Here is a 23,423-nt window from a genome sequence, read left to right as displayed (position 1 = left end):
GTGTCCAGCTTGCCTGGAAAGGTTGCTGTTTGGGTCAGATAGGGCCGAGCCTAATGAAACAAATCAGGACCAAAAAAAACCCCAAGGCTTTTGGGGAATATATTCCATCTGGGGTTAGGTGGATGGGATGTGGCCATCAGCTAGTCATGGGAAATGGCATGAAGAGCTGTCATTGCTCTTCTCATCATGGGGGGAGGAGAGGAGGTCTCCCAAGGAGTGTCCCTTTCATGTAGCTTCTCCTGGTTGAATTTCAGGGCCGGATATGTTCTGCGACTTCAACGGCAAGAAGTACAGCCCAGGCGAGAGCTGGCATCCCTACCTGGAGCCGCAGGGACTGATGTACTGCATCCGCTGCAGCTGCTCTGAGGTGCTGCGGGAGGCGGTGGGGATACTGCTGTGTTGGGGCACTGCTTTGGCAGCTTTCAAGCAGATTGGTTCTGGTGTTTAATTTGACCAGAGAAATCCTCTCCAGTCCTGTAGGGATGTTGGATTAATCTCTTTTGAAAAAGCCCCCTGTCCTCCTGGGGTGTTGGCTTGGCCTTGCGAGGGAGCTGTCTCAGTAGCGTTGGTGGGCTGTGGGTGGAGGTGGCTCAGGGCTGCTGGGGTGCCACGGATACTCTGATAATGAGAGATCAGACCATGAGATAGCTGGGTTTGAGACTGGGATGGAGACACCCTTGGCTGGGTGAGCTACACCAGCACAATCTGTTGTGATAATGTGGCCATCATCAACATATTCCTCTTGCAGAGGTGAATGTGTAGCTGAGTGAACGCTCTTTCTCTGTCTCTCCCCAGAATGCCAACATCAGGTGCTATCGGATCCAGTGCCCAGCTCTGCAGTGCGCCAGCCCCGTCACGGACCCCCAGCAATGCTGCCCGCGATGTCTCGGTAGGTAGACATCCCACAGGGAGGGGGTGATAAGGTGGCCATGGTCCTGCAGGGCATACCTCAACTGCAGCCACTTGGGTGTTCACACCCAGGGCAGCGCAGTGATGCTGGCTCTGGCCCTGCTCATGGAGTCATGGCAGCTTGGGCTACTCATGTTGCCTTTTTCCATAAAAATGATATTTTGATGGAAAAGGGCTCTCTACCAGACCACTTCCTCTAACTTCCCCCCATCCTGAGAGCCTCGTAGAGACAAAATGTCAGTTCACAGTTCAGGGGCAAACCAGAAGCTGGTACTTTATTCAGATCATTTGCCAGCAAAATGTGTTGGATACAGAAAAAAAAAATCTTGAAGATTTTCAGCAAAATTATTGGATTTTTCCCTCCTCTGGATGACCTTCAGCATCAGATGGAGTCAGATAAAAAGGGCTTCTGTCATGGGTGATGAGCTAGAAATTAAAATTAGGGGTTTTTTTCTAATTTTTTTTTTTAATTTCTCAAATCACTTGAAAACTGGTTTTTGACTAGCTTTGCCACTGCTCTGACACAGCAGAGGACAAGGTCACGGGAGGTCAGACTTCCAGGTTTTACCTCTGCGATGAGCTCAGCGCAGTCAGGGCAGCCCCATTCTCCAAAAGCTTTTGGGCACATAAATCTCCACGGGCCATGCTATGCCCCAACCACTTCTTCATGATAACTGCGGTATGTAAAGGACTCCTTGTCCTTTTGCGCTGGGTTGGTGGGGAATCTGCTGAGCATCCATGCCGCACTGGGGCCAGGCAAGGGCTGGTTCTCATCCCATTGCTTTCTCATCTTCTTTTCCAGAGCCGCATTCCCCTTCTGGTCTCCGGGCACCCATCAAGTCCTGCCAGTACAATGGGACGACCTACCAGCAAGGGGAGATGTTTACCACCAGCGAGCTGTTTCCCAGCCGCCAGCCGAATCAGTGTGTGCAGTGCAGCTGCTCTGTAAGCTACCACGGGAGGCAGGGAGGGCTCAGAGTCTGCTCCTGCACCCCAACAGTGTCCCACCGTGTCAAAAAACTCATGAGGACCATTGGGTAGTACCAGCCCACGATGGGATGGTTTATCATCGGGATCAGGTTCCTCTGAAATGGTGCTGGGTCCTCACCACCCAGTGACTAATCTGGCTTTGGTTTTGGATTTGGATTTGGATTAAAGGGTTTGGATTGGAAGGGACCTTAACAATTATCCAGTCCCACCCCCCTGCCATGGGCAGGGCCCCCTCCCCCCAGCCCAGGCTGCTCCCAGCCCCGTCCAGCCTGGCCTTGAGCCCTGCCAGGGATGGGGCACCCACAGCTGCTCTGGGCAGCCTGGGCCAGCGCCTCGCCGCCCTCACGGGGAAGGGTTTCCTCCTCATATCTAAGGACTAAGGACCACCACAGAGCTGGGTGCTTCCCCCTCTGCCCAGGCATGTTATCTGGCCTTGAGCCCAAGCAGGATGTGCTGCAAATGTCCTCTGGGTCTGGGGTCAGAGCACAAAGCACTCGCCTGCGTCTCCTGCACAGTGGGAACAGCACAAACAAGCTGCTCCAGGGGTGGGTTAGTCAGAGGCGCCACGAGCCAGCTCTGGGTAGACCTCACTGAGGCTGCTTGGGGTAGGCAGGGGGACAGCCCTGTCCCCACTGAGCACACCAGTGGGTGCGTTTGCCTGCTGCAAGGACCAGTGCTCTGGGACTGTCCCAGCAGCACCCAGCTACCCCACCTGCCCCACTGAGGCATCGTACAGCAGATGGCTGGTGGAGAGGATAACCGAGAGCCTTTCCATGTGTGTGTTTGCTGCAGAGCAGGTGGGGTTTGTAGCCAGGGAACCTGGGGAGCTCAGCATGCCTGCAAGGCAATGCAGGCACGAGGTGCCAGCTTTTGGGCTTTAGGAGTTCTTGGGACGTCGAGCCTGGTCCTGAGCTGGTGAGATTGACCTGAGCTCCAGAAAGGATTTGGTGGCTCCCAACTGCTGCTGGGCGCCTGGGTCTCATGGTGCTTCCAGCAGCCAGCTCCTGCCCTGCATGGCTGGGGCTCACCCCTCAGCGCAGCCAGGAGGTGACAGCAGAGACAGGGGCAGTGGAGCCTAGCAGTCAGAGGTGGCTATGGGCAGGCATCTAGCGATCTTCATCCCCCTTGCTTGGATTTAAGTCAAAGCTGAACCCAGCACTGAGATGTGCTTGAGCACCAGGAGCTGGTCTCAACTGGAAACTCCTGCACACTGCGTGTGGAGCTGTGCCCTGGAGAGGGGCTGTGCATGTGCTTTCCAGGCTGTCTACAAAAAGCATTTGCGGGAAGCATCTGCCTTTCACGCTGAGTTGCAAGAACCTTTGCAGGACCGTTGCCAGCCCATCTTCCTTGATGGGTCTGACTGCCCTACCTGAGGGCTGTGATGGTGGCCAGGATGCTGTGCGGTCCTCAGTGTGCATCATCATGATGGGTTGCCCACTCACCATGCATTGCCAGTAACGGAGGGATGTTCCTTCTCCGTGAGCCTCCAGCCATGCACTGAGACAGAGCTTGGCTCCTCTCTGTCCAGCCCTCTCCCACAGGCTGGGATCCTGTGAAAAAACATCAAAACCCAAGTCCTGACTCTTTGCTCAGGAGGCGCGAGGCAGCCTGGCCAGCAGTGATGGGGAAGGTGTACGAAGCGTGGGGCTGTGTGTGCCAGGAGCTGAGTGTCAGGAGATAAACGGAGCAGCTCCTCCTCCTTGACAGGGAGTGAGGAAGGGGGATTGAAAGCGCTGACTCTGGACTTGGACACTGTGGGGAACTGCTCATACCAGCTCAGCTTCTGCCATATAAAAGAAGAGGGCTGCAGACATCGCTTTCACCACCCATTGTACTGAGCCCTGCGATGGGGCCAGGCTCCACTGGCCTGTGCTTTGCTTGCAGCAAATAATTGGACTAAGCCTGGCCAGAAAAGGAAAAAGGGGTGAGATAGCCCAAACCACCTCCCTCCCTCATGCCAAGAGCACACACACGGTGGTTACCATCAGCTGATGCTTGATGGTGAAGTATCTGTGGTACCAGGAGAGCTGATCTGAGCCTTTGATGATTGCGCACATCTCAGAGCTAGGTGGCAAGAGAAGTAGCTTAGATGTAGAAATTACACAGCTTTTGAGGGTGGTTCCTCTCTTATGGACCCCAGCTGGAGGCCAGCCCACCAGGCTGGGGACAAATGCTGGGAAGGAGCCCTCAAATCCAACTGTATGTGCCCACCTGGCCCTGCTTTCCCACCCCGTCGGCCACCATCCCCAGGAGCCTGTGGAGCTCCGTGTCCCTCTCAGAGGCACTGGCTCTCGCTCAGGCTCTGTTTATCCAGCAGGATAATGCCTTGGATACAAAGGGGAAAATAAAAGGGTGGCTGTGGAGCCTTGCAGCGGCGGGGTCTCGTCGGGCTGTGTCTCATGTTGTCAGCTGCTAGAACAGCTGCGTGAACAGCTGGTCTAAACCTTTTTGAAAACTGCCCTGAGACCAGAGCCTCCAGGATAAATCCTGCTTTTTTTGACATTTGCTCTTCCCCGCCTGAGGCAGGTCTTTGCCATGAGCTGCTGGTCAGAAGAAGAAAGAGGAGGCTGCATGGCCAAACACCACTCCCTGCAGGTCCGGACCCCATGGAGGTCCCTGAAGCCGAGAGCAGGGTTTGGTTTGCAGTGACCTCCACCAGATCCTCTCGCTTACCAAACTTTCCTCCTCCTCTTCATGTCCCCTGCACCGTGGCTTGGCTTCCTGATGGTAGAAGAAGCTGCTGTCGTTTGGTTTTCTAAAGAGGTGTCCTTGGTTAACCTGTTGGGTTTGGTTGACTGGGAGCTTGTGGATACCCCAGAGGAAATTGCTGCATGGAGAAGAAGACCTTGCTGTTGAGGTATGGCTGCTGCTGGGCAGTGGAACATCCTTGCTTTCCCTTCTGCAAAGCAGCAAGAACTTAGCCCTGCAGCAAACAAGTGCAAATCCATTGACTGAAGTAGGACTGGGATGCACTAACGTCAAGACTGGCCTTGACCTGTGGTTTTCAGCTTGAATCATTACAGTGACGATGTTTTCCAAGCTAACCACCGAGCTGGGGAAGGAGGTCTACACCTGAACGTCCATCCACAGCTCTTGACCCAGTCTTTGTGTGCTTGGCTCTGATGTTATCAGATAACCCAAGACAGAGGGAGGGCAGAGCTGTGGTGATGACCTGGGACTGGGTTCAGCATCATCTTCCCCTTGCTACCTGTCTCCTCCAGGTCCTTGTCCTGGGAAATGTCAGAGAAAAGGTTCTCATGCCACTTCAAATTGGTGGGCGTTATGCAGAGTTTACAGGTGTGTGGTGCCTATTTCAGATCTGGTAGCACTAATGATGCCTGAGAGGAAGGCACTGCCTGCCCCTTTTTGGGGAAGGCCACTCCACTCACGAGCACGTAGACTGGCAAGTGATGGACCAGCCATGCCAGGAGAGGACACCACCCACCATGCTATATCCCACAGGATGGAGAGTGTGGCAGGGGGAGATTTTAAGCTTTCATTAGTTGCCAGATGATTGGCGATATTTGAGGATGGGCTACTGGGGAGGGCTTCTGATTTATGCTAGATCTGCAATCCCAACACGGGGGACACTCAGCTCTGTTCAGATCGTTGTAATGCTGACAATGTTGGTTGTTTTTTTTCTCCTTCCCCCCTAGGAAGGCCAGATTTACTGTGGCTTGGTGACCTGCCCAGAGCTGTTGTGTTCCTCTCCCCTAACCGTGCCGGATTCCTGCTGCCAGGTCTGCAAAGGTAATGAAGGGCCCAGGAGCTGCTCCCGAGTGAGGGCTGGGATCCCCCAGCTGGTTGCCACCACCTGGCAGGAGACATTTCAAGCCAGTTTAGCAGGATTTTGGATGTCTTGGTTGCACCAAGAAACAAAAGATGAGGGCTCACTTCTTTTCTCACATGCTTTTCCTCCCACACCTAGTTGTGTCCTGCTTCCCTGCAGCCCATGCGCTGGCTAGGGCTTGAGCTCTTTGCCCTGCCACTGGTGCATTGTGCAAGAGATGTAACCTGCGTGGAGGACAAAGTCTTTCAGACCACTCACCCACCAGGATGGAAACGGTTGTATGGACCATGTAAAGGTGGTCCATGCTGCTGCTGCTCCAGGGAAGTTTCCAGGACAGTCAGGGAAATCCCCCTTCCACCCCAGTACAGCATGGCTGCGTTTCACTCCCACAGCTCTCCGTGGGGGAGAAACTCCTGAATTTGCTGCTCTTTCCCCTGACTCACCCCTGGGAGAGTGAGGAGAGACTCAAGCTCCCTCTATTCAGGTGAGACAGACTCGAGAGCAAATGGGCAAGTTCACACCCTGCTGCCAAGGAAGTCACAGCATAAAATGACTCTTTAATACTAGAAATATTTATGAAGCTGGAAGGCCATAGTGGTCTCCTGGCCATGGACACAGATTGACCTCCTCCAGGTGCCTCCTCCAAGCTCTCCCCTTCTGCAATTCCTGCTCCTCTCTCCTAGTTTCCTTTGGTGCAGCTGGGGCATGTCATTGACTCAGTGAGAAATGTCTTTGGATTTCTTTTTAACCATCCCCCCATCACCTAACACTCTACCTCTGGGGTGTTTTCATGCCACCTAATTTCAGAAGCTACAAGGCCATGCCCTTCTTGGAGCTGAGCGCTTGTTAATAGGGGGGATAAAAAGAGGTTTGGGGTATGGCTCCCTTTGCTCTGGCTGATGTGAACTGCATATCCAAAACTCCTCCCTCCAGACCTCGCAGGTGGGCCAGCACCCTGAGGAGAGCTGCTTTCAGTCAGAGAGAACAAATCTTCGTCCAACCCCGGAGCATTTCACAGGACAATGTTTTTGCCTTGCAGATGGCTCATATGAGAAGTCCACAGAAGAGGAACCCCTGCAGTTAAACAGAGGTGTTGTACGTGATGTTTGCATTTTAGAATTCAGATCATTGCTTCTAGCACAGTCCCATTAAACAGCTCAAAGATAGTTATTTGCCCTTGGCCGTGGTCTCCTACAAAGAAATGACCCACAGCAGCTCTAGGAGGGCAGTAGGTTCCTTGGACACCAAAACCAGAGTCACCTGCTTTGCAGATGAATTGTGTCTTGAAATTGACTCTAGGTGAGGGCCATCAGCATAGGCTGGGACGTCAGACCACCAGGGAAAAGACTCTTATCCTCTTCCTCTGAAGCATCTCTGATGTCTTTGGAAGAGCATAACACCTGCAGGAACTGGAAATCTTGGGCGCTTCTCCTCCTTGTTGGACAACCTGGCTGAGGTTGGCCAGTAGGTTAGAACAGCTGAGGAACTCAGAGGTGACCGAAAGCTAGGCATGACCCTTAGCCATAGAGTGCATGGCCCAAATCTCTCCTGGGGGGGCTTTTGCTTCAGGAGATGGTGTCTCCTCTCCACCTGGGGCTCAGAATTGTCCTGCCTCCAGTTGTAACTCCCACAGAGCAGCCAGCTCTGGAGCTGGCCACCAGAGTGCTTTCCCCAGGCTGTTTGTATCGGCAGCCCCAGCAAGGAAAAAGTGACTCCCTGGCTGCCGAGGGTTCATTCACGGTGACATTTCAGAGCCGGGCAGCCTATGCCAGGTCTGTGGGATTAGGTCACTTACAGCTCCTGGCCCTGCCCTTTTCCATACTGCTGGGTGAAATGCCAGCATCACACCTCCACCACCTATAAAACCTCCAAAATAGACACAAGGGGACCCTTTGTACTGCGTGTCTTGTCCCAGCAGTTTGCTCTTGGAAGCCCGGGATGTTCCTGGGATTTCAGTCCTGCTGGATGGCAGCCCTACACCAACCCTCCTGGTGCCCGCCAGGTGAGAGGGCAGGATGTGGCCCATCTTTGGACAAGTCATCCAAGGTCCCAATCCTTGGACAGGATCAGGACCCCTGATCCTCTTTAGGTCACACGGATGCCAGACCTCACTTTCCTGGTGGACATCTAGCAAAGACCAGCCCGTTTCCCTGCCTGTGTTAGTGATGTAGGACCTCACGTGCTTCTCTGAGGACATGGGGTTGAGTGTGGGAAGAGAAGGGTGCTGCCCCGAGGGTGACCCACATGCAGCATAGGCAGGACACCAGTGTGGGGCATTGACACAAACTGCTCAGCACCTTTTAGGCACCGGAAGGCATCAGGATGGCTCCTGGGTCATTACTCATCCCTGTGGTCTTTGGGTTTTCCACTTCTGTTGGAGAGTGTGCAGGGCCACTGCAGGGCTTTGTCCAGTGTGCTCTGGAGTGAGAACAATCCAAACGCCTGGGTCTCAGTCCCCTTCTTTTTTCTGACTGCTCACAGAGGCACTCGCAAGACCAGTGCTTGGGGGATGCGATGGGCAGGAAGTCACCCGGAGCCACCGTGTCCACTGTTCTCAGTTCTTCCCTGGAATTCATTCCCAGGAGCTTCAAACCCAAGGGAGGAGGTGGCACGACTGTGAAGATTGTCTTGAAAGAGAAGCACAAGAAAGGTAAGGGATGGAGGGGCCAGGTAGTCTGTATGTGGCCTAAGGTGACTTTTCCAGGACTTTGAATTCTCCAGGGAATCTGTTTCAGCAGTAGGTTTCCACCACCATGTCCTACTTCTCACTCCTCCACTGCCAGCCTCATCCAGCTATTTCAGCCCTTGTGGCCCACAGCCTCTGGAGTGCATGAATCTACCACTTTCCAAAAAGGATTGGAAGAAGATTGGTCCTGGGGATGTTTTGGAGAGCTGGGACCTGGGAAGGGAGGTCCTCAGCTGGAAGACTCCACGTGGTCCTTCCAGGACAGTGCCACAGAGGGACCAGACTTTCCTCCTTGCATCTACCTACCATGTGCTGGGTCTGTCCCAGTGCTGTGGTCTTCCTCCTGCAGGAGGAAGTAGGAAAGTGAGATGAGGAGGCAACTCCATGGAGCCAAGGGGGAAAAGACAGGTTCCTTCTCCTCTCGGGGGCTCTACCACCACTGTGTCTCCAGAAGGGCTTTTCCCAGTTCTTGGAGATGAAGTCCTGGAGGAAATCTTGGGACCTCCAAAAATTTTCGTGGAGGAGTCAGCAGGTGGCACTCTTCACTGTGCTTCATGCCTGTGACAGCCTCGGAGGGACCCTGGGCTTGCAGAGGCTTGGAGGCAGGTGAGGTCCTGCCCACACTTACCACTCACCGCACCAGGGTGGTTGACCCCCGCAGCCACCATCTTCTGCAGCCTGGTCCCCCTGCCCCATGGCACCTCCTGGCTGGGGTGGCTGCAACATCCCAGTGTCCACTGCTGCCAGATGTGCTGCCAGAGGACCATGCTCCTCAAGACAGCAGGGCCACCTGCTTCTAAGGTGGTGAAATGCGTTGAGCTCCACCAAGCTTTGGGTGTACAAAGAGGAGGAGGATTTATTTCCACCAGCAACCCTTTTCTCTCTCTCCTCCAGCCTGTGTTTACAACGGGAAGACCTACTCCCACGGGGAAGTGTGGCACCCCGTCTTCCGGCTCTACGGCCTCCTGCCCTGCATCCTCTGCACTTGCAGGGACGGTGTCCAGGACTGCCAGAAGATCACGTGCCCCAAGGAGTATCCATGTGACTATCCAGAGAAAGTAGATGGGAAATGCTGTAAAATATGTCCAGGTAGGTGGGATCCCACCTGCTCCTGCAGCTGCCTTCCAGTTCCTTCCTTTAGCCTTGGTTTAAAGCCCCAGGCAGACAGATGTGTGGGAGTTCGCATTGCTGGTGACATGGAATGACACCGGGTGAGTTCAGCAGGGCAAGCACTGATGTAAGGGTGGGCCTGTTTCCGAGGGCAGCAGGAATGACCCAACGGTGAGGAAGATGCACTGATCCCAAAAAGTTGCATCTGGTGGGTGGGTGTAGTCTGGAGAAAGATGCCCAAGGAGGAACATGCTAAAAGTCTTCAGACAGACAGAAGATGCTTTCTGGAGAAAGGGCATGGTCTGTTCTCCAGACCTCCAGCTGGGACAAGAAGTCATGGGGTTAAATTGTGGCAGCTGAAATGTACGTTTGAAATCAGGACACTTTCCAGGTGCAGGGTTATCCATGGCAATCATGGTTTGAATTTGAGTTGACGTCCCTCTCCCTGGAAGTGGAGGGTTAGGCCCACAACTACTGGGGCGGGCAGGGTAGACCTGGGCTGGTGCTAGGGCTGGGACATAGTGGAGAGGACCTCTTTTTCACATGTTCACTGGGGTTTGGGTCTCTCATCTGCTTCTTGGTCTTTGGAAAGCTGTTTACCTTAAACCACAGACCGCGCACTGCTTCCCTAGAGAGACTAAAGATGCCTGAGTGTCTTTGAGCCTGATGTGCAGATGCAGCAGTTTCTGGGTGATCTCCTCTGATGTGCATCTTCAAGGTGGTCTTGTGGAGGGGTCTTACCAGGGAGAGCAAGCAAGGGGCATTGCCACATTTAAGAATGGGGCAAACAGGCTGCAAAATAATTTCAGCTGGGATTTTTAAGGTTTTCCACCTCTGAGCAGTGAAGTTCTGGAATGGCCTCCTCGGGGGAGTGAAAGGCAGAAGCTCAGCTTGCTTTAATAAGGTTTCTGATATGTTTATGAGCAGGATTTATGACGTGGTGCCTGGTGGGAATGGGATGTGATGACTGAGCACAGCCCTTCCAGTCTTGCCTTCCTATTATAGTGGGTCTTTCTGGTTTAAAGTCTGCAACTTTCTCTGCTGGGATCTCTTGTCTGCTGTTCCGTCTTCATTTATTTCCAGTTAAACACTCTGACCCAGCCAAAATTATTTTCTTCTGGCTTTCCAGTATTCATAGATAGCAATCACACACACATACACACACATCGTTCAGCCAAGTTCCATGCTTGTCCTTTGCTTCACTGCACAGAGGTTTTGCCCATTTTCTTTCCCAGGCAGTCTCCGTGACTGTCCTCCTCTTCTTTGTACCCGGTAGCTTGGAGAGAAATGCCGAGTGATTTCTGTTTGCAAAAGGGATCCCAGTCGAAGGGGAATTGCTGTGATGCAGTGGTTGGATGGGGAGACCATGGTGGCCGCTGGGTGCAGAGCCGGTGGCCGGGATCCCTGGCTCCCTCCTCCTCCTCACCGACGCTGTTGGCCATTGAGTGGCTCCAGCGTGAAGCTCCGAGGTGGTTAAATACCTGTTGTACCTGCGAGGAAGTGCGGTTCCTCCCCTGTCGTGAAAGTGGGGCTTCCTCACTCGATGCAAAGAGCAGCCCTGGAGTGGGTGAAGTTTAGTGGTCTGGGACAGAGGTTTTCCTGGGCCCTGCGATGGCAGGCATGAGGGTGGTGGGCTGTGGTTGTCCCCCTTTGCGTGACACCAAGCCTGCAGAGCTGAACGCTTGTCTTCCCATTCCTGAAAAAGCTCTGCTTTGCATCCTTTTAAATTGGGATTTCCATCCCCACTCTGAGAAGAGTAGCCCAGGACCGCCCAGAAAGCACGAGCAAGAGCAGAATCAGGCCTAAAATAACTGTCCTACTAAAATAAACCCCACGTGTCTATTTATAGCCAAACTTTCGAGTAGTGTAAAAAGCTTCAGCATCCAAAATGACTGGGAGAACAAGGCTAAATTCAGCAGAGCTGGGCTCCTCTGCGTTCCAAGGACCACAACCAAAGGCAATAAATCTCCTTCCAAAACCATGGGGGATTCTTAATTACTCCAGATACATTAAAAAAACGTAAAAATTAGCGGTTCTCCTTTACCAAGGATGTTGAAAACGTCACATAGCGTCCCACCGGTGGGTGGCCCTGGTGTGGGTCTCCCCACCATTGCACCCCGTGTGGGGAGGGGGCTGATGCTGGGGCTGAGCCCACCCGTGGGGCTGAGCCGGGCATGCTGCCCAGACAGCCCAGCCACAGCGCTGGCTCCTGTGCTGCGGGGCTCATCCCTTCACTTCGCTGACGTTGCTCCTCCGCGACGGCAGCGGGAGCAAGACGGGAAGCAGGGAATCCACCCACAGCTTTGTGGTGATGATGGCACCAAGCTCTCTGCAGTGGGTGTGGGGGATCCAGGTAGAGAAAATCCCCCTTCCCCATCCCTGCGGGCACAGAGGCTGCCAGAGTCAAGAGGAATGGAAAATACAGGGATGAGCAGGTCCACAGATCCTTTATCAGCATCTCCCTTTGCAGCTCATCTTGGCACTGGGGATCGGACCCTGGGAGCCAAGGACCCATGCAGTGATGCAGCTGTGCCACATGGCATCAAACCCAGTGAGATGCCCTTCCCTTGACTTGGGTGCTGAGATGGCTCCATCAAGCTCCTTCCTGCTCCTATTTAGTGAACTCTGTCCTTGTTTTTGCCCAGAAACAAGAGTCAAACCCACTGATGAAATAGTCACCACCCGGTGTGGCAAGAACCCCAACCGCATCCTGGTGTACATGTTTGTGCCGCCGAGCTCAGAGACCTCCAAGGAGATCCTCAGGACGATCGCAATCGAGAAGGAGCCCGCCGAAGAGGTGGAAATCTACAACTGGAAGCTGATTAAAGGTGAGTACTCTAACAAAACCAGCCAGCAATGGAGGAGGTATGTGTGGAAACCTGGTGCTTTCCAAGCTTTGTTCAATTTTTCAGGCTTTTCTAGTAGTGCTCCAGACCTTGTCGGGTGAGTCAAGACCTGCTGACAGCAGGCTGGCTTTTGTGACTCCCCCCTTTCACGCTCTTTTGCTGCAGTTGCAGACAGACCAGGGGCTGGAAACCACTTTTGGCCCCAGCATACCCCACCACAAGCTGCAACTCCATCCAGAGGCACAGCACGTGGGCAAACAAGGCAAGGACTATGGAGCTGCTCCTCCAAACCTGCCTGCTTTCATGCCAAACGCACATGGAAAACAAACAAACAAAAATGTTCTGGTCACTCTAGATTTTTGCTTTTGCTCTTTTTTTTACTGTGGTCCACCCACTACTGGGAGCCAAGGTTGCAGAGCTGCTGCAAAGGTGCACACAGAGGGGATGAGTTGTTTCCCAGCCCATTTTTTTGGACAGATGGGTTTGGATGCTCCTGTTGGTGTGTCCTCCAGAGGTTGAAGCATGGCAAATACACTGGCAAAATTACTCCAATCTCTTGCTCTCTCTCCATACCTTTAGCTTTGCAACACTCTTATGGACCAGAGGTGCTTACCTCTACTAGGGACACTTGACCCAGTAGATATCTGTGTCGTGTTTCTCTTGGGACCAGGAAAGCATCACAGTGCCCCAACTCCAAGTCTGTTGGACATACTCTATCCCTTGCAAAAACTTGTGCCTTGAGCACTTGAGGTTGGTCGTACCCTACCGAGGGATACAGCAACCCTCTTCCCGTGTCTTCTGGACATGTGTAGGCAGATATTCTGGTCTCTTGGGTACATTCATGTCTCACCTCACTCCCTAAGGAGACCTCAGCCCTCCCTGTGACTGGCTCTTCCCAGCTGCCAAGGGTGGGCACAGGTGGATGGTAGCTGGAGAAATTAACTCTAGAGATGGAGCCCTGGCTGCCACCATGTTTCCATCCTCCCCCTGCCATCCTCCATCCTCTGCGGTGCCCCTCTCCTCGTCCTCCCCCCTGCCTCAGCAAAGCCTCCTTCACAATGGCACCTTGTAGCTGGAGGACAGCTCTGAGCCTGCACTGTCTGGGCCCCGCTGTTTCCTCGCTCCTTGGCAGAGGTCGCCACCCAAACCTTCTTGCCATGTTCTGAGGCCAAAAGCTTCACGTCTGCACGGAGCTCCTGAGCCCTGCCAGCCAAGGACAGGGGAGGCCCTTGTCCCCGAGGCCAACACAGCTCTTTTGCTTGGCAGAGCAAAGTGTTACTATTGGGAAAGAGCATGAGCTCAGTCACATATGGATTCCACCTCTCCATGGTCCATCACTCTACCAACAGAGCAGCATGTGTGGAGAAAAGAGGCTGCAAGTCACGCCTGGAGCCTGTCCATCTGCCTTTGTATGGGCTTATGATACCTACGTGGCCTCATCTATTTCTGTGCCGGGACAGTTTCCTCCACGAGGCAGGAGTTGAGAGGAGAAACCGGCGCCGACACCCAGCTGAAAGCTTTACCCAGCTTGCTCGCGGTGCACAACCAGCCCCCAGATGAGTTTCAGTGCAGGCTTCCCCGTGTTTTGAGGGGTCTGCACACCTCAGGATTTTTGAGAAGTGACTTTCCAATGTTTTTAGAGCAGGAATTATCATGGGGAGTGAGGGCACCAAAGGAACAGGCAGGATCAGAAAGGGACCGGCACAGTTTGGAGGCTCTGTCATTGACTCCTTCACCCTGCCTCACCGGGGGCCTGGGCTGTATTGGAGGCACGGTCCTGGGACCTTCATTGGTCGCCAGTGTTTGATCATGCTTGTACATCCTCACACCTGGGCTAGAAAAGACCTGTGCAGTCTGGACCAGCCATCCCCATGTCTTCTGGCATTTACTTGAAGATCTCCTGCCACAGAGACTCTACGGCCCATCTAATCTCTTCTAGAGCCACAAACCCCTTCCTAAGGGAAGACTTGTCCCAACGTGCAACCTCCCAGCAGCTCAAGCTCATGCCTGCGTGTCCTCTCCACTGTGGGTTTGAAGAGCAGACTCCTTTCCTCTGAAGATGCCATCAGCTCCCACCTCTGTCCTCTCCTAGACAGCCGAAGCAGTTATTTTCAGTCTTTCCTTGGTGTTAGACATTTCTGGTCCTTCTCATAGCTCTGCTCCGGACTCTCTCTGTGTCTTTCTTGAAATGAAGAGCCCAAAACAGGGTGTGGGGCTCCAGCTAAAATTGATGTCCCGCTGGGGTGGGTCTCATACACCCACGTATACCCATAGTCCCATCCCCATCCACTCACCAAGGTTTTGTTCTGCAGATGACTTAACAAGTCCTGAGACCAGTCTCTTGAACTAGACTTGCTTTAAAGAGTCATGTTGGTTCCCCCCATAGTCAGCAGAGAGAAGCAGTTCTATGTCCTCTGCACCCATTTTAGGATAGGCAGAATGGCACTGCAGAAGACCCTGGCTCTCCCTTGTCTCCCCAAAATTAGGAAAGATGAATTTTCTCCCTTGGAGGTGGGGCTGGTCCTTAATTCTTTCCTTGTGCTCTACTGGACTCTGCTTGTTTTTTGGTCCTGAGGCAGTGCTGAAAGCATAGAATCATAGAATCACAGAGTGGTTTGGGTTGGAAGGGACCTGGGACCTTCAAGACCAGCCAGTCCCACCCCCTGCCAGGGGCAGGGCCCCCTCCCCCCAGCCCAGGCTGCTCCCAGCCCCGTCCAGCCTGGCCTTGAGCCCTGCCAGGGATGGGGCACCCACAGCTGCTCTGGGCAGCCTGGGCCAGCGCCTCGCCACCTCATTGTAAAAAAATTCTTCCTTCTATCTAGTTCGAATCCCCCCTCTTTTAGTTCAAAACCATCTCCCCTTGCCCTGTAGTTAGAGACACTATATAAAAAGTCTGTCCCCAGCTTTCTTATAAGCTGCTTCTAAAGCACCAAGAATCACAGAATCATTTAGGTTGGAAAAGACCTTGAACATCAAGTTCAACCATTAACCCGGGACTGCCAAGGCCACCACTAAACCATGCCGCTATGTGCCACATCTGCATGTTTTTTTGAACACTTCTAGGGACGGTGACTCCACCACATCCCTGGGCAGCCTGTTCCCACGCTGGACGACCCTGTCAGTGGAGAGATTTTTCCTAATACCCAGTCTAAACCTCCCCTGAAAAGAAAGGTGTTAAGCGCCCAATGGCTCCATGACCTCCCTCCATCTCATCCTAAACTTTGCAAAGAGCGATCCTGTCTGTTGGACGGTATCTGCTCGCCAGGAAATGGCATCACCCTTCACCAGCTCTATCCCGCGATGCCTCTTTGGCGGATGGCGGGCGCAGTGGGCTATTCTTATCTACGCCACCTCGAGCTCTCCTTGTGCGTGCTGGAGCATCGTCTGCATTCCTCCACTGCTCCCCCGTGCCTGGCATCTGTCAGAAATGACCGTCCACGGGACCAAAGGTCTCAGCCAGCTCTCCGAGGGCTCTTGGGTGAGCATTATCTAGGTCGGTTGATTAAAAGATGTTTATCTCTTGTAGCCCTTGTTTAAAATATCCTCTTGGTTACTAATGTACTGGAAAGTGCTTCATCAGCCATGGGGACTATAAGCACAGTCTCCTGCTCCTTTCTAAGTATAGACCAGAAGGATTTATTGAACACTTGTGCCTTTCTTGCGTCATTAACAGTTTTATTATCTCCATCCAGTATCTTCTTTTGTTACTGGTAGGACTTCTTCTCCTGACCCACTTAAAAGACTTATTAATAGTCCAAATATCCACATATTTCTCCGGATGTCTTTGACTTCCTGTATTAATTTTCCACAGTCCATCACATCTCATTTATACGGATTGCTAGTCGGTTCCCTTTCCTTACATACTCTTTTTATGTGTAATTGCTGCTGGGAATTGGGGAACATCTCTTAACCAAATAAGAGGGACCACGTTGCCTCTCACATCTGCTGGCAGTGAGAGGCTGGAGGCACGGGGAGCCTGGGCGAGAGGTAGGGAAGGATGTGCCAGGCATACCTGCCTGGTTTGTCACGCTTCGCAGGCGAATATGAATATCGTAACCCCTAATCCCACAGAAAGGTCACTTCCATTGCTAAATGCAGGTTCTGGTTTTCTTGGGTCAAACATCTGAGTCAGGCACCTCCGCTAACGGGACGGTGTTGGCACAGGCAGAAATATCAACCTCTGCTGAGGTCATTTGGGGTTTTTTTCTGTCCTGGAGGAGTTTCAGGGCTGGGGGCAGAGAGATGGAAAACTTTGGTCCCCAGCTGCTTCCAGGAAAGGAAAACATCCGAGGATGGAGAGGTCTCTGCAGTTGGGGAAGATAGGTGGTCCAGAGTGGGCAGAGAGGACAGGGATCCCAGGTTCCCGCTGGTCTCACCTTTATTTCTCTTACAGTTTTAGGGGAGATCAGACCTCCTCCAGTGCGAGATGCTTTTCAGAGCAACAAATTCTTATTGCTTTCACCTGCTTTGCAGCGTTGTCCCTGCTGCGTTCTGATTTAACGAGGAGTTACTGTTTTCAAATGAGAACTCTCCTGGTCTTCGGCCAGCCCTGGCTTCACTCCCAACCTCCCAGCAGGCTTCGGCAGCAGGTCCTGCACCAAACCAGGACCCCTAGGCATCCCGTGCAGGCAGCATCCCTTTTGCATCTCAGGAGGGGACAGAGTGGTGTGCATCCAAACCTATCTGAGCCTTAAACTGAGTGTTGCGGAGCCTGATGCTCTGTGTTTCCCTCTGCAGGAATATTTCATCTGATACAGACCAAGAAGATCAGCAAACAAGAATTCAAGCAAGAAGCACAGAACTTCAGACTGATCACCAGGACGAATGAAGGTAGGGACAGAGAAATCCCGTTTCCCCACTCCTTCAGCAGACCCTGCCCCAAACAACCCCTGTGTTTTGCTGCTGTGCTCTGGCCGTTCTGCAAAGGCTGCGTAAATCCTGGCATGGTGTGGGGAGCTGAACCGTTGGGAGAAGGCTTGTACAAACAGAGCCGGCTTGGGGCTGACCTCTCTTCACACGCATATGCAACACTCCTGGTTAGCAGTCACATTTTCACTTTATGGTATCAGAAAGGGCAGCCAGCTTTCTAAAAGTGGATGCACGCTTGTGAAATCCAAAGGCTTTGTCTCTCCAAAGCCTGTAAAACTGTTTGATTTTTATATCTAATCCATCTGGTGTTACGGGGGGAAGAAAAAAAACAATGATGCAAGGGATTTGAAAAAAATAAACTCTTGAAATATTTTTAAAAATCATTTTTAATGTTCTTGGATGTGCGTAAATGTTACAAAATGCAGGAATGCCAGTGCACATGCCGAGAGTGCCTGTGCGGAGCAAAACTGCCGTGCTATTTCCTGCTGGCTGCCTCTTTGCCTGGGCTGGGTTAGAGTTTAATGGGTTAGGTTCGGATCAGAGCCATTCCCATATTGTCCAGCACCCACAGGTCATCGGGTCAGCCGGCAGCGGCGCTGCTGCCCAGTGCATACCAGCACACCCAGTGCCCCAGCAAGGGTGGAGATTTGTTTTCACCTCCAGTCCGTTTGACACAACATCTCTTGACCAAACTCTGGGCGATTTTCAAGTCCCTGCTGCCAGGTTGGGCTTTGCACCCCAACGGGGTCTCTGGCACGTGCCCCCTTCTTCTTGCCTCAGTTTCCCCTGACAAATAACCCTGTTGTGAAACCATCTCTCTGCCATTGCTGCAAGTTCTAGGGAAGCATTGGCCGGTGATTTCTTCACAACAGGAGGTTAATTCAGCTGGAAAATATGCCCCCCCTGGGGATGACGACATTAGGGTTGCATAATCCTTGCTGGGATTACAGGGGAAGCGACCACCTAGAGGGAAAGCACCTCCAGCCACCACCTCCTGCACGTAGGGGCTTGCTGATGTTTGGGAGAAGCAAGGAGAGGGATTAGGACACTTTGTGCTAATTCTGGGGGTCTTTCCCAGCTCCCACTGATGCAGTTGCTTTGCGGGGAGTCTGCAGCTCACCAGTGGGGCTGTCAGGGGATCTAGGCGGGGGTTTCTTCTCCTTCTGCAGCAGGATCTTCCCTTCCTTCAGGTGGTTCCAAAGCTCTGCACGAAGAGCCGAGGCTGAGGCAGCAGCAGGAAAAAATGTACACGTGGGGGTTTTGAGCAACCCACCCCAAAGAAATGGGGTGACAGAAGGGAGGAGAGAAGCATACCTGCCCATGGCCCACGAAACGTGGATTTTGGCTTTCTGATTATGAGTCAGAGGGCAAGCAAAAGGCTTTTAAGAGCGTGTAGGTGGTTTCCAGGGAAAGCATTGGAAGTGCCATTGGCTGTGCTGTTAATTGCATTGCAGGAGGTATATAGGGCCCCTCTTGACCTCAAACACCATTTTAATGGGAAGATGGAAAAGCCTAGGACTGGATTGTGGGACCACTGATGAACTGCTCTGGCCACGGCCAGCGTTGTGGGTGGACCTCTCTCCCCACCTCTCTCCCAGCCTGGTCCTTGTGGGTACTCCAGTGTGGAGGGTGCTACACAAGGGGTAAATTGTGTTTTTTCCTGCTCCAGGGGTTGTTGCTAATGAGTGTCCATCTCTGCTCATCCAGGTCACTGGAACATCTTCCGAGCCCAGACGTCAGAGCTGAGGATGACAGAGAGCCCAGAGAAAGAAACAAAGAACTTGTAAAGAAAAAAACCTTTAACCTAGCTATTATCTAAACACACACACACACACACATACACGCATACACATATATATGAGAAACAAAGTTGCATTATTAAATAGACTGGCACAGCAATAAAAGGATACACTAGTGTAAATTACAAAAACTCCAGCAAACCAACCAAACTGCACCACGTTGAAGCCACAGCGGTGGAGGTGCCTCTCTCCAGCCGGAGAGCGCAAGAGGCGGCCGGCAGCTCCTGCTGCGGGAGGCGCCGGGTGTGCAGAGGGAGGAGGGGGAGACGGCGGAGACCTGAGACCTGGTGCGGTGTGAGGAGGTGGGATACATCCCTGACACGCCAGCGTTTCTGAAGAGCATCAGGAGCTAGTAATAAAGCAGAACGTGCCCGTGCTTTTTACCAACCGTCGGCATAAAGATGACCTGCAAAGAAAGAAAAACCGTCCTTATTTCTTTCCTTGGAGCCCCTGTGATCTGCCAAGGGTTTCTTCGGCCGAATACCCTCCAAAGGGTATTTCTTGGAAAATCTTGGGTCTCTTATCCTCTGTGTCAGCTGGGAGGATTCTTTTCCCTTCTTTGCAGGTCACTTGAAGATGCAGTTCTGGGGGGGACCCACTTGTTGACTTGTTGAGGCCTGAGACCTCAAACGCTGCACTAAGGTCTCTACTAAGCATGTTATTATGCTATATATTTATATATATCCTACATAATATCTACTGAGCTGTATTCACAGGAGGGGCATCTCCCAAAGGGCGAACAGGACCATTTCTGCAGTGTGGGGAGGAGGGTGTGCAGCAGCATTGCCCTCCCCCTGTCTGGAAACAGCTTTGGGGGATTTTCAGGTTGTTTTGGTACATGTATTTATCCCTGGTTTCTTGTTTTATTCTGTTTTGATAAATCTATTTATTTGGAGATCCAGATCTGTCTGATAAATCTGATTAAAGCGTCTTCTTGATTCAGCCTCCTGTGTTGGCTCTCCTTTCCCCGTAGGGTCCATGTTACAACTCGGGGGGCCCAGTGGGACCCCCATCCTGGGGGGTTTGGGGTCTAATCCCCTTGCTCTGACTCAGGCAACATCTCAGGGTTTGGGATGCAGGACCAAGGCATGCAGAGAACATCCCACGGATGCTTCGCTCATCATCAGGGGATCATCCCTCCCCACTTGCTTATGGTCTGCAGCTGGTTTGGGGCTGAAAACAGAGCTTGGGGCTGGCAGTGGGCACGGGGCTCAGGTGAAGGCTGGGGGCAAACCCAGGCCAGGAAATCAGAGGTCCTGGCAAGCTGGATGGGTGCCCAAGCAAGCTGCTAAGTGGGTGCAGGTGCTCACTCTTGGACAGGCAGCTGCTCACGTGGGGCTATAAAAGGATCAATGCATGCAGCTCCCACCCTGGGGACAGCCATGCCTTCCCCTTCTCTCTTTGTTATGCCCCAGAAAAATGGGGGGGTTTGCCACATAATGTGGATGGAAACCAGGTCCATGCATGGCCGAAGGAGGGACGAGCAAATGAGCAAAGCTCCCGTGGACCCACAGCAAGGAGGAACCAGGGATAATTGGAGCAGCCGGTGGGCACCGACCCAGCACTGCTCATCAGAGCTGTGCAATGATCCAGGCAACGGGGCTGATCTGGTTAAAATTATCCAAGGAAAAAAATCCCAGTGATGCTTTGGGTGTTAGGGGTGTCCCCAGTAGAGTGGGGCAAAGGGAGAGGGGGCAAAGCCACCCCTCACCCCATGGCTGTGTGCATGACTGTAGCTGTGTGCTGGCAGAGAGGATGCTGCCAGTCCCCGGGGGGAAACCTGACCCCTCACTCGTCAACCTAATTAACTGGCTCTTGCGTGCACTAATTGAAGCAGAGCTGAGGCCCAATTTATGCTCATTTACCAGAAGTGGCAGGTGTCTGAAATGAAGCTGCCCGGTTGGGTTCCTAGGGAAGGCCTGGTAAAAACCAGCACCAACCCTGCAACCTCACAACGTGAGGTCTCCTGCAGGTATCTGTAGGTGACTGAGCCCAGTATAGGTTATACTGAGCCCTGACACAGTGCAAACCAGCTGCGTGCCACGCACACAGAATTTCTCTACCGTGTCCAGGAGGGTGGTGAATGCTGCTGGCTGCTCCGTGGCCAGGAGAAACCCTTTGGTAAGCAGCAGCAGAGGAACCTGCATGGAGTGAGGTCGCTGCCACCCCTCAGCAAGTCACCTCTACCCAGAGCACGGCGCCCTGTATTTCTTCCAAAAATCAGTAACCACAGAGCTGCATCGCCCCTGTGCTGCATCGCCCTGGACCCCTGGCTGAGCTTTGCCTTGGGCAGGGAGATTTGGAGGTTAACGGTGATGTGCAAGAGGGAGTTTCTTTGGAGAGTGGTTTCATGGAGACACAAGATGGAGATGGAGAGGCAGTCTCATCCCAAGGAGCTTCCCACCAAGAGATGTTACTGCTGCCTGGTCCCTTCCTGGGAAACACGGATGGCATTGCCCTGGTGCAGATGCTCCGAGGTGGACTGGGTATTCTCTGCTCCTGCTGTTGTCCTTGCACTGAAGCTGGTCCTAGCAAACAGGGTTTGGTGCTGAACATACCCACCACAAAAGGAAGACGTGGAAGCCTCCAAAGATGTCATTTGCATGATGCGACTGTTCCATCCTCCCATAACTTCATTTCCCAGACCCACTGCATCCCCTGGCCCTGGCTGCCTCCAAACAGCATCTCTTCTCCCCCAGTGTCAGCTTCTCCACTGCTGTCAGGCGTCACGCCACTGCCAGCTCTCTGTTGTTGCAAATCAGGCTTTCTGCTGCCTTTTAGTTATCCCTTTACTGCAGCCCTGCTTTGGGACGCTGTCATAAAAGGCACCCCATAAATTTTATATGGAACAGTAAAACATTTTCGCCTTGGCTGCTGTTCCCCCTCGCTCGCTGCAGCAGCGCAGACCAAAGGGGCGAGATCTGGTTAGGCAGGAGCCAAGCGCGCTATCTCGGCTGCTGGCTCCTGGCAGAGAAAACCGGCATGACATTCCTTTTTGCTAGTTTGATTGAAGGGATACGCCTGGAGCCATCTTGCCTTGCACCAGTCCTGGAGCAGCACTGGTGTCTGCTGTCCAAGGGACACAGCTGTGGTTTGTCTCCACCTGAGGAGACCCAAAAGCTTCCCTTCTGCTCGCTGTGGTGAGGCACCAAGGGCTTTTGGCTGCCTGAAGTGACCCCTGAGCCGACAGGGATATGAGGGGTGGGCTCAGCTCTCCCTTCAGATGGCAGACCTGCAACCATGGGTTTCTTAGGTGTGTTCCTCGCCCTTCCCCATCCATCCATTTATCCATGTATCCATCCATTCTTCCCCATCCATCTATCCGTCCCATCCTTTCCCCGTCCATTCTTATCCATCCATCTCTAGCCATAACTTCTTGGGTCCTCTGGCTTTTCTTCCCCTGCAGTGGCATGGGAGGGAGAAGATATCGGCTTCACCTTGGTTTACCCTGAACGCTGCCCAGTGTCAGAGACCTTCATTTCTCCCAGGATCATAAGAAAAACCCACCCGAGAGGGGTGCTAGGGACATTCACAGGGGCCACGTGGGCTGGTGACCAACCTCACAGAGCACTGCCTGGTGACGTGTGGCCGAGGAGGGGCAGAGGGACTTGCTGTGGGGACCGGGGGCTGCCAGCAGTGGGTGATCTCCCGCAGCCGTGTCAGTGATACGCCAGACCCGGCGGCCCCAGGAGCCTGCCCTAATGACCACATCTCCCCATGGGGGACTCTTGGAGGCTGCTTTCCCCGCGGGGGCATCTCTGGGGATTAACCCTTTTAATTGGATCAGCAGCCACGGATCAGAAGCCAGCACTTCGCGGTTGGTGGCATCGCCTCCCTCGCCCTGCTCCTCTGCAGGAATCGCCCCGTTTCCACCCCGAGCCGTGAAGACGGGGTTGATTTGGGGGCAGAGCTGGTGCAGCGCTGTGGGATCTTTCATTTCTTGCAACGCTGAGTTTGCAGGGCAGGGCTGGGCTTTCTGTGGAGGGTTGGAGGGGGCCGCCCCTAGACTCTGCAGGGGACATTCCCTGGGGACATCCCACGTGTCAGACTGTCACCTCTGCTGCAGCCCAGACCACGTGGGCACCCATCCCACCATGGCTGGGGGCCAACAGGGACAGGGTCCTTCCTGGCATGTGCAGGGCTAAGGCCACCCTGTCATGCCGTGCATCCACAAGGCTGCATTCACTCCCCTTACCCCCAGGTAGGTCAGCACCTTTTCTCTTTCTTTACAGCTGGGCCACCTTCCTTCCACCTCCTTAACAGGGTTTGCAGCCCTGTCATTGTCCGGTTGTGCTGGTTGTGACTCATTTCTGATCTGCTCAAGGGTCAGGGAGAAGAACCTTCCTGGTTCTGACAGTGTTTGCACATCCATGAGCAAGATCAGCTTGTGGCTGCACAGATAATGAGTGGTTTGGGAAAGATGG

The 23,423-nt window shown here is 53.2% G+C and overlaps 1 protein-coding gene across 1 annotated transcript; it reads left to right on the top strand.

Moving 5' to 3' along the window:
• The first annotated feature begins 127 nt into the window (after positions 1-127).
• On the top strand, positions 128-19,896 carry CHRDL2 (chordin like 2). The gene is given in 10 exon segments (XM_037376464.1): positions 128-367; positions 796-889; positions 1,712-1,854; positions 5,556-5,649; positions 6,729-6,784; positions 8,171-8,339; positions 9,270-9,464; positions 12,131-12,313; positions 17,069-17,161; positions 18,908-19,896. Coding segments are annotated over 10 exon segments (1,347 nt in total). The 3' UTR covers positions 18,988-19,896.
• The last annotated feature ends 3,527 nt before the right edge of the window (positions 19,897-23,423 follow it).

The sequence above is a fragment of the Falco rusticolus genome, chromosome 2 (genome assembly GCF_015220075.1).
Source record: "Falco rusticolus isolate bFalRus1 chromosome 2, bFalRus1.pri, whole genome shotgun sequence".
NCBI classification, from domain to species: Eukaryota; Metazoa; Chordata; class Aves; order Falconiformes; family Falconidae; genus Falco; species Falco rusticolus.
The sequence above is the reverse complement of the archived record's forward strand: the minus strand, read 5'-3'. Positions and strand labels throughout refer to the sequence as shown.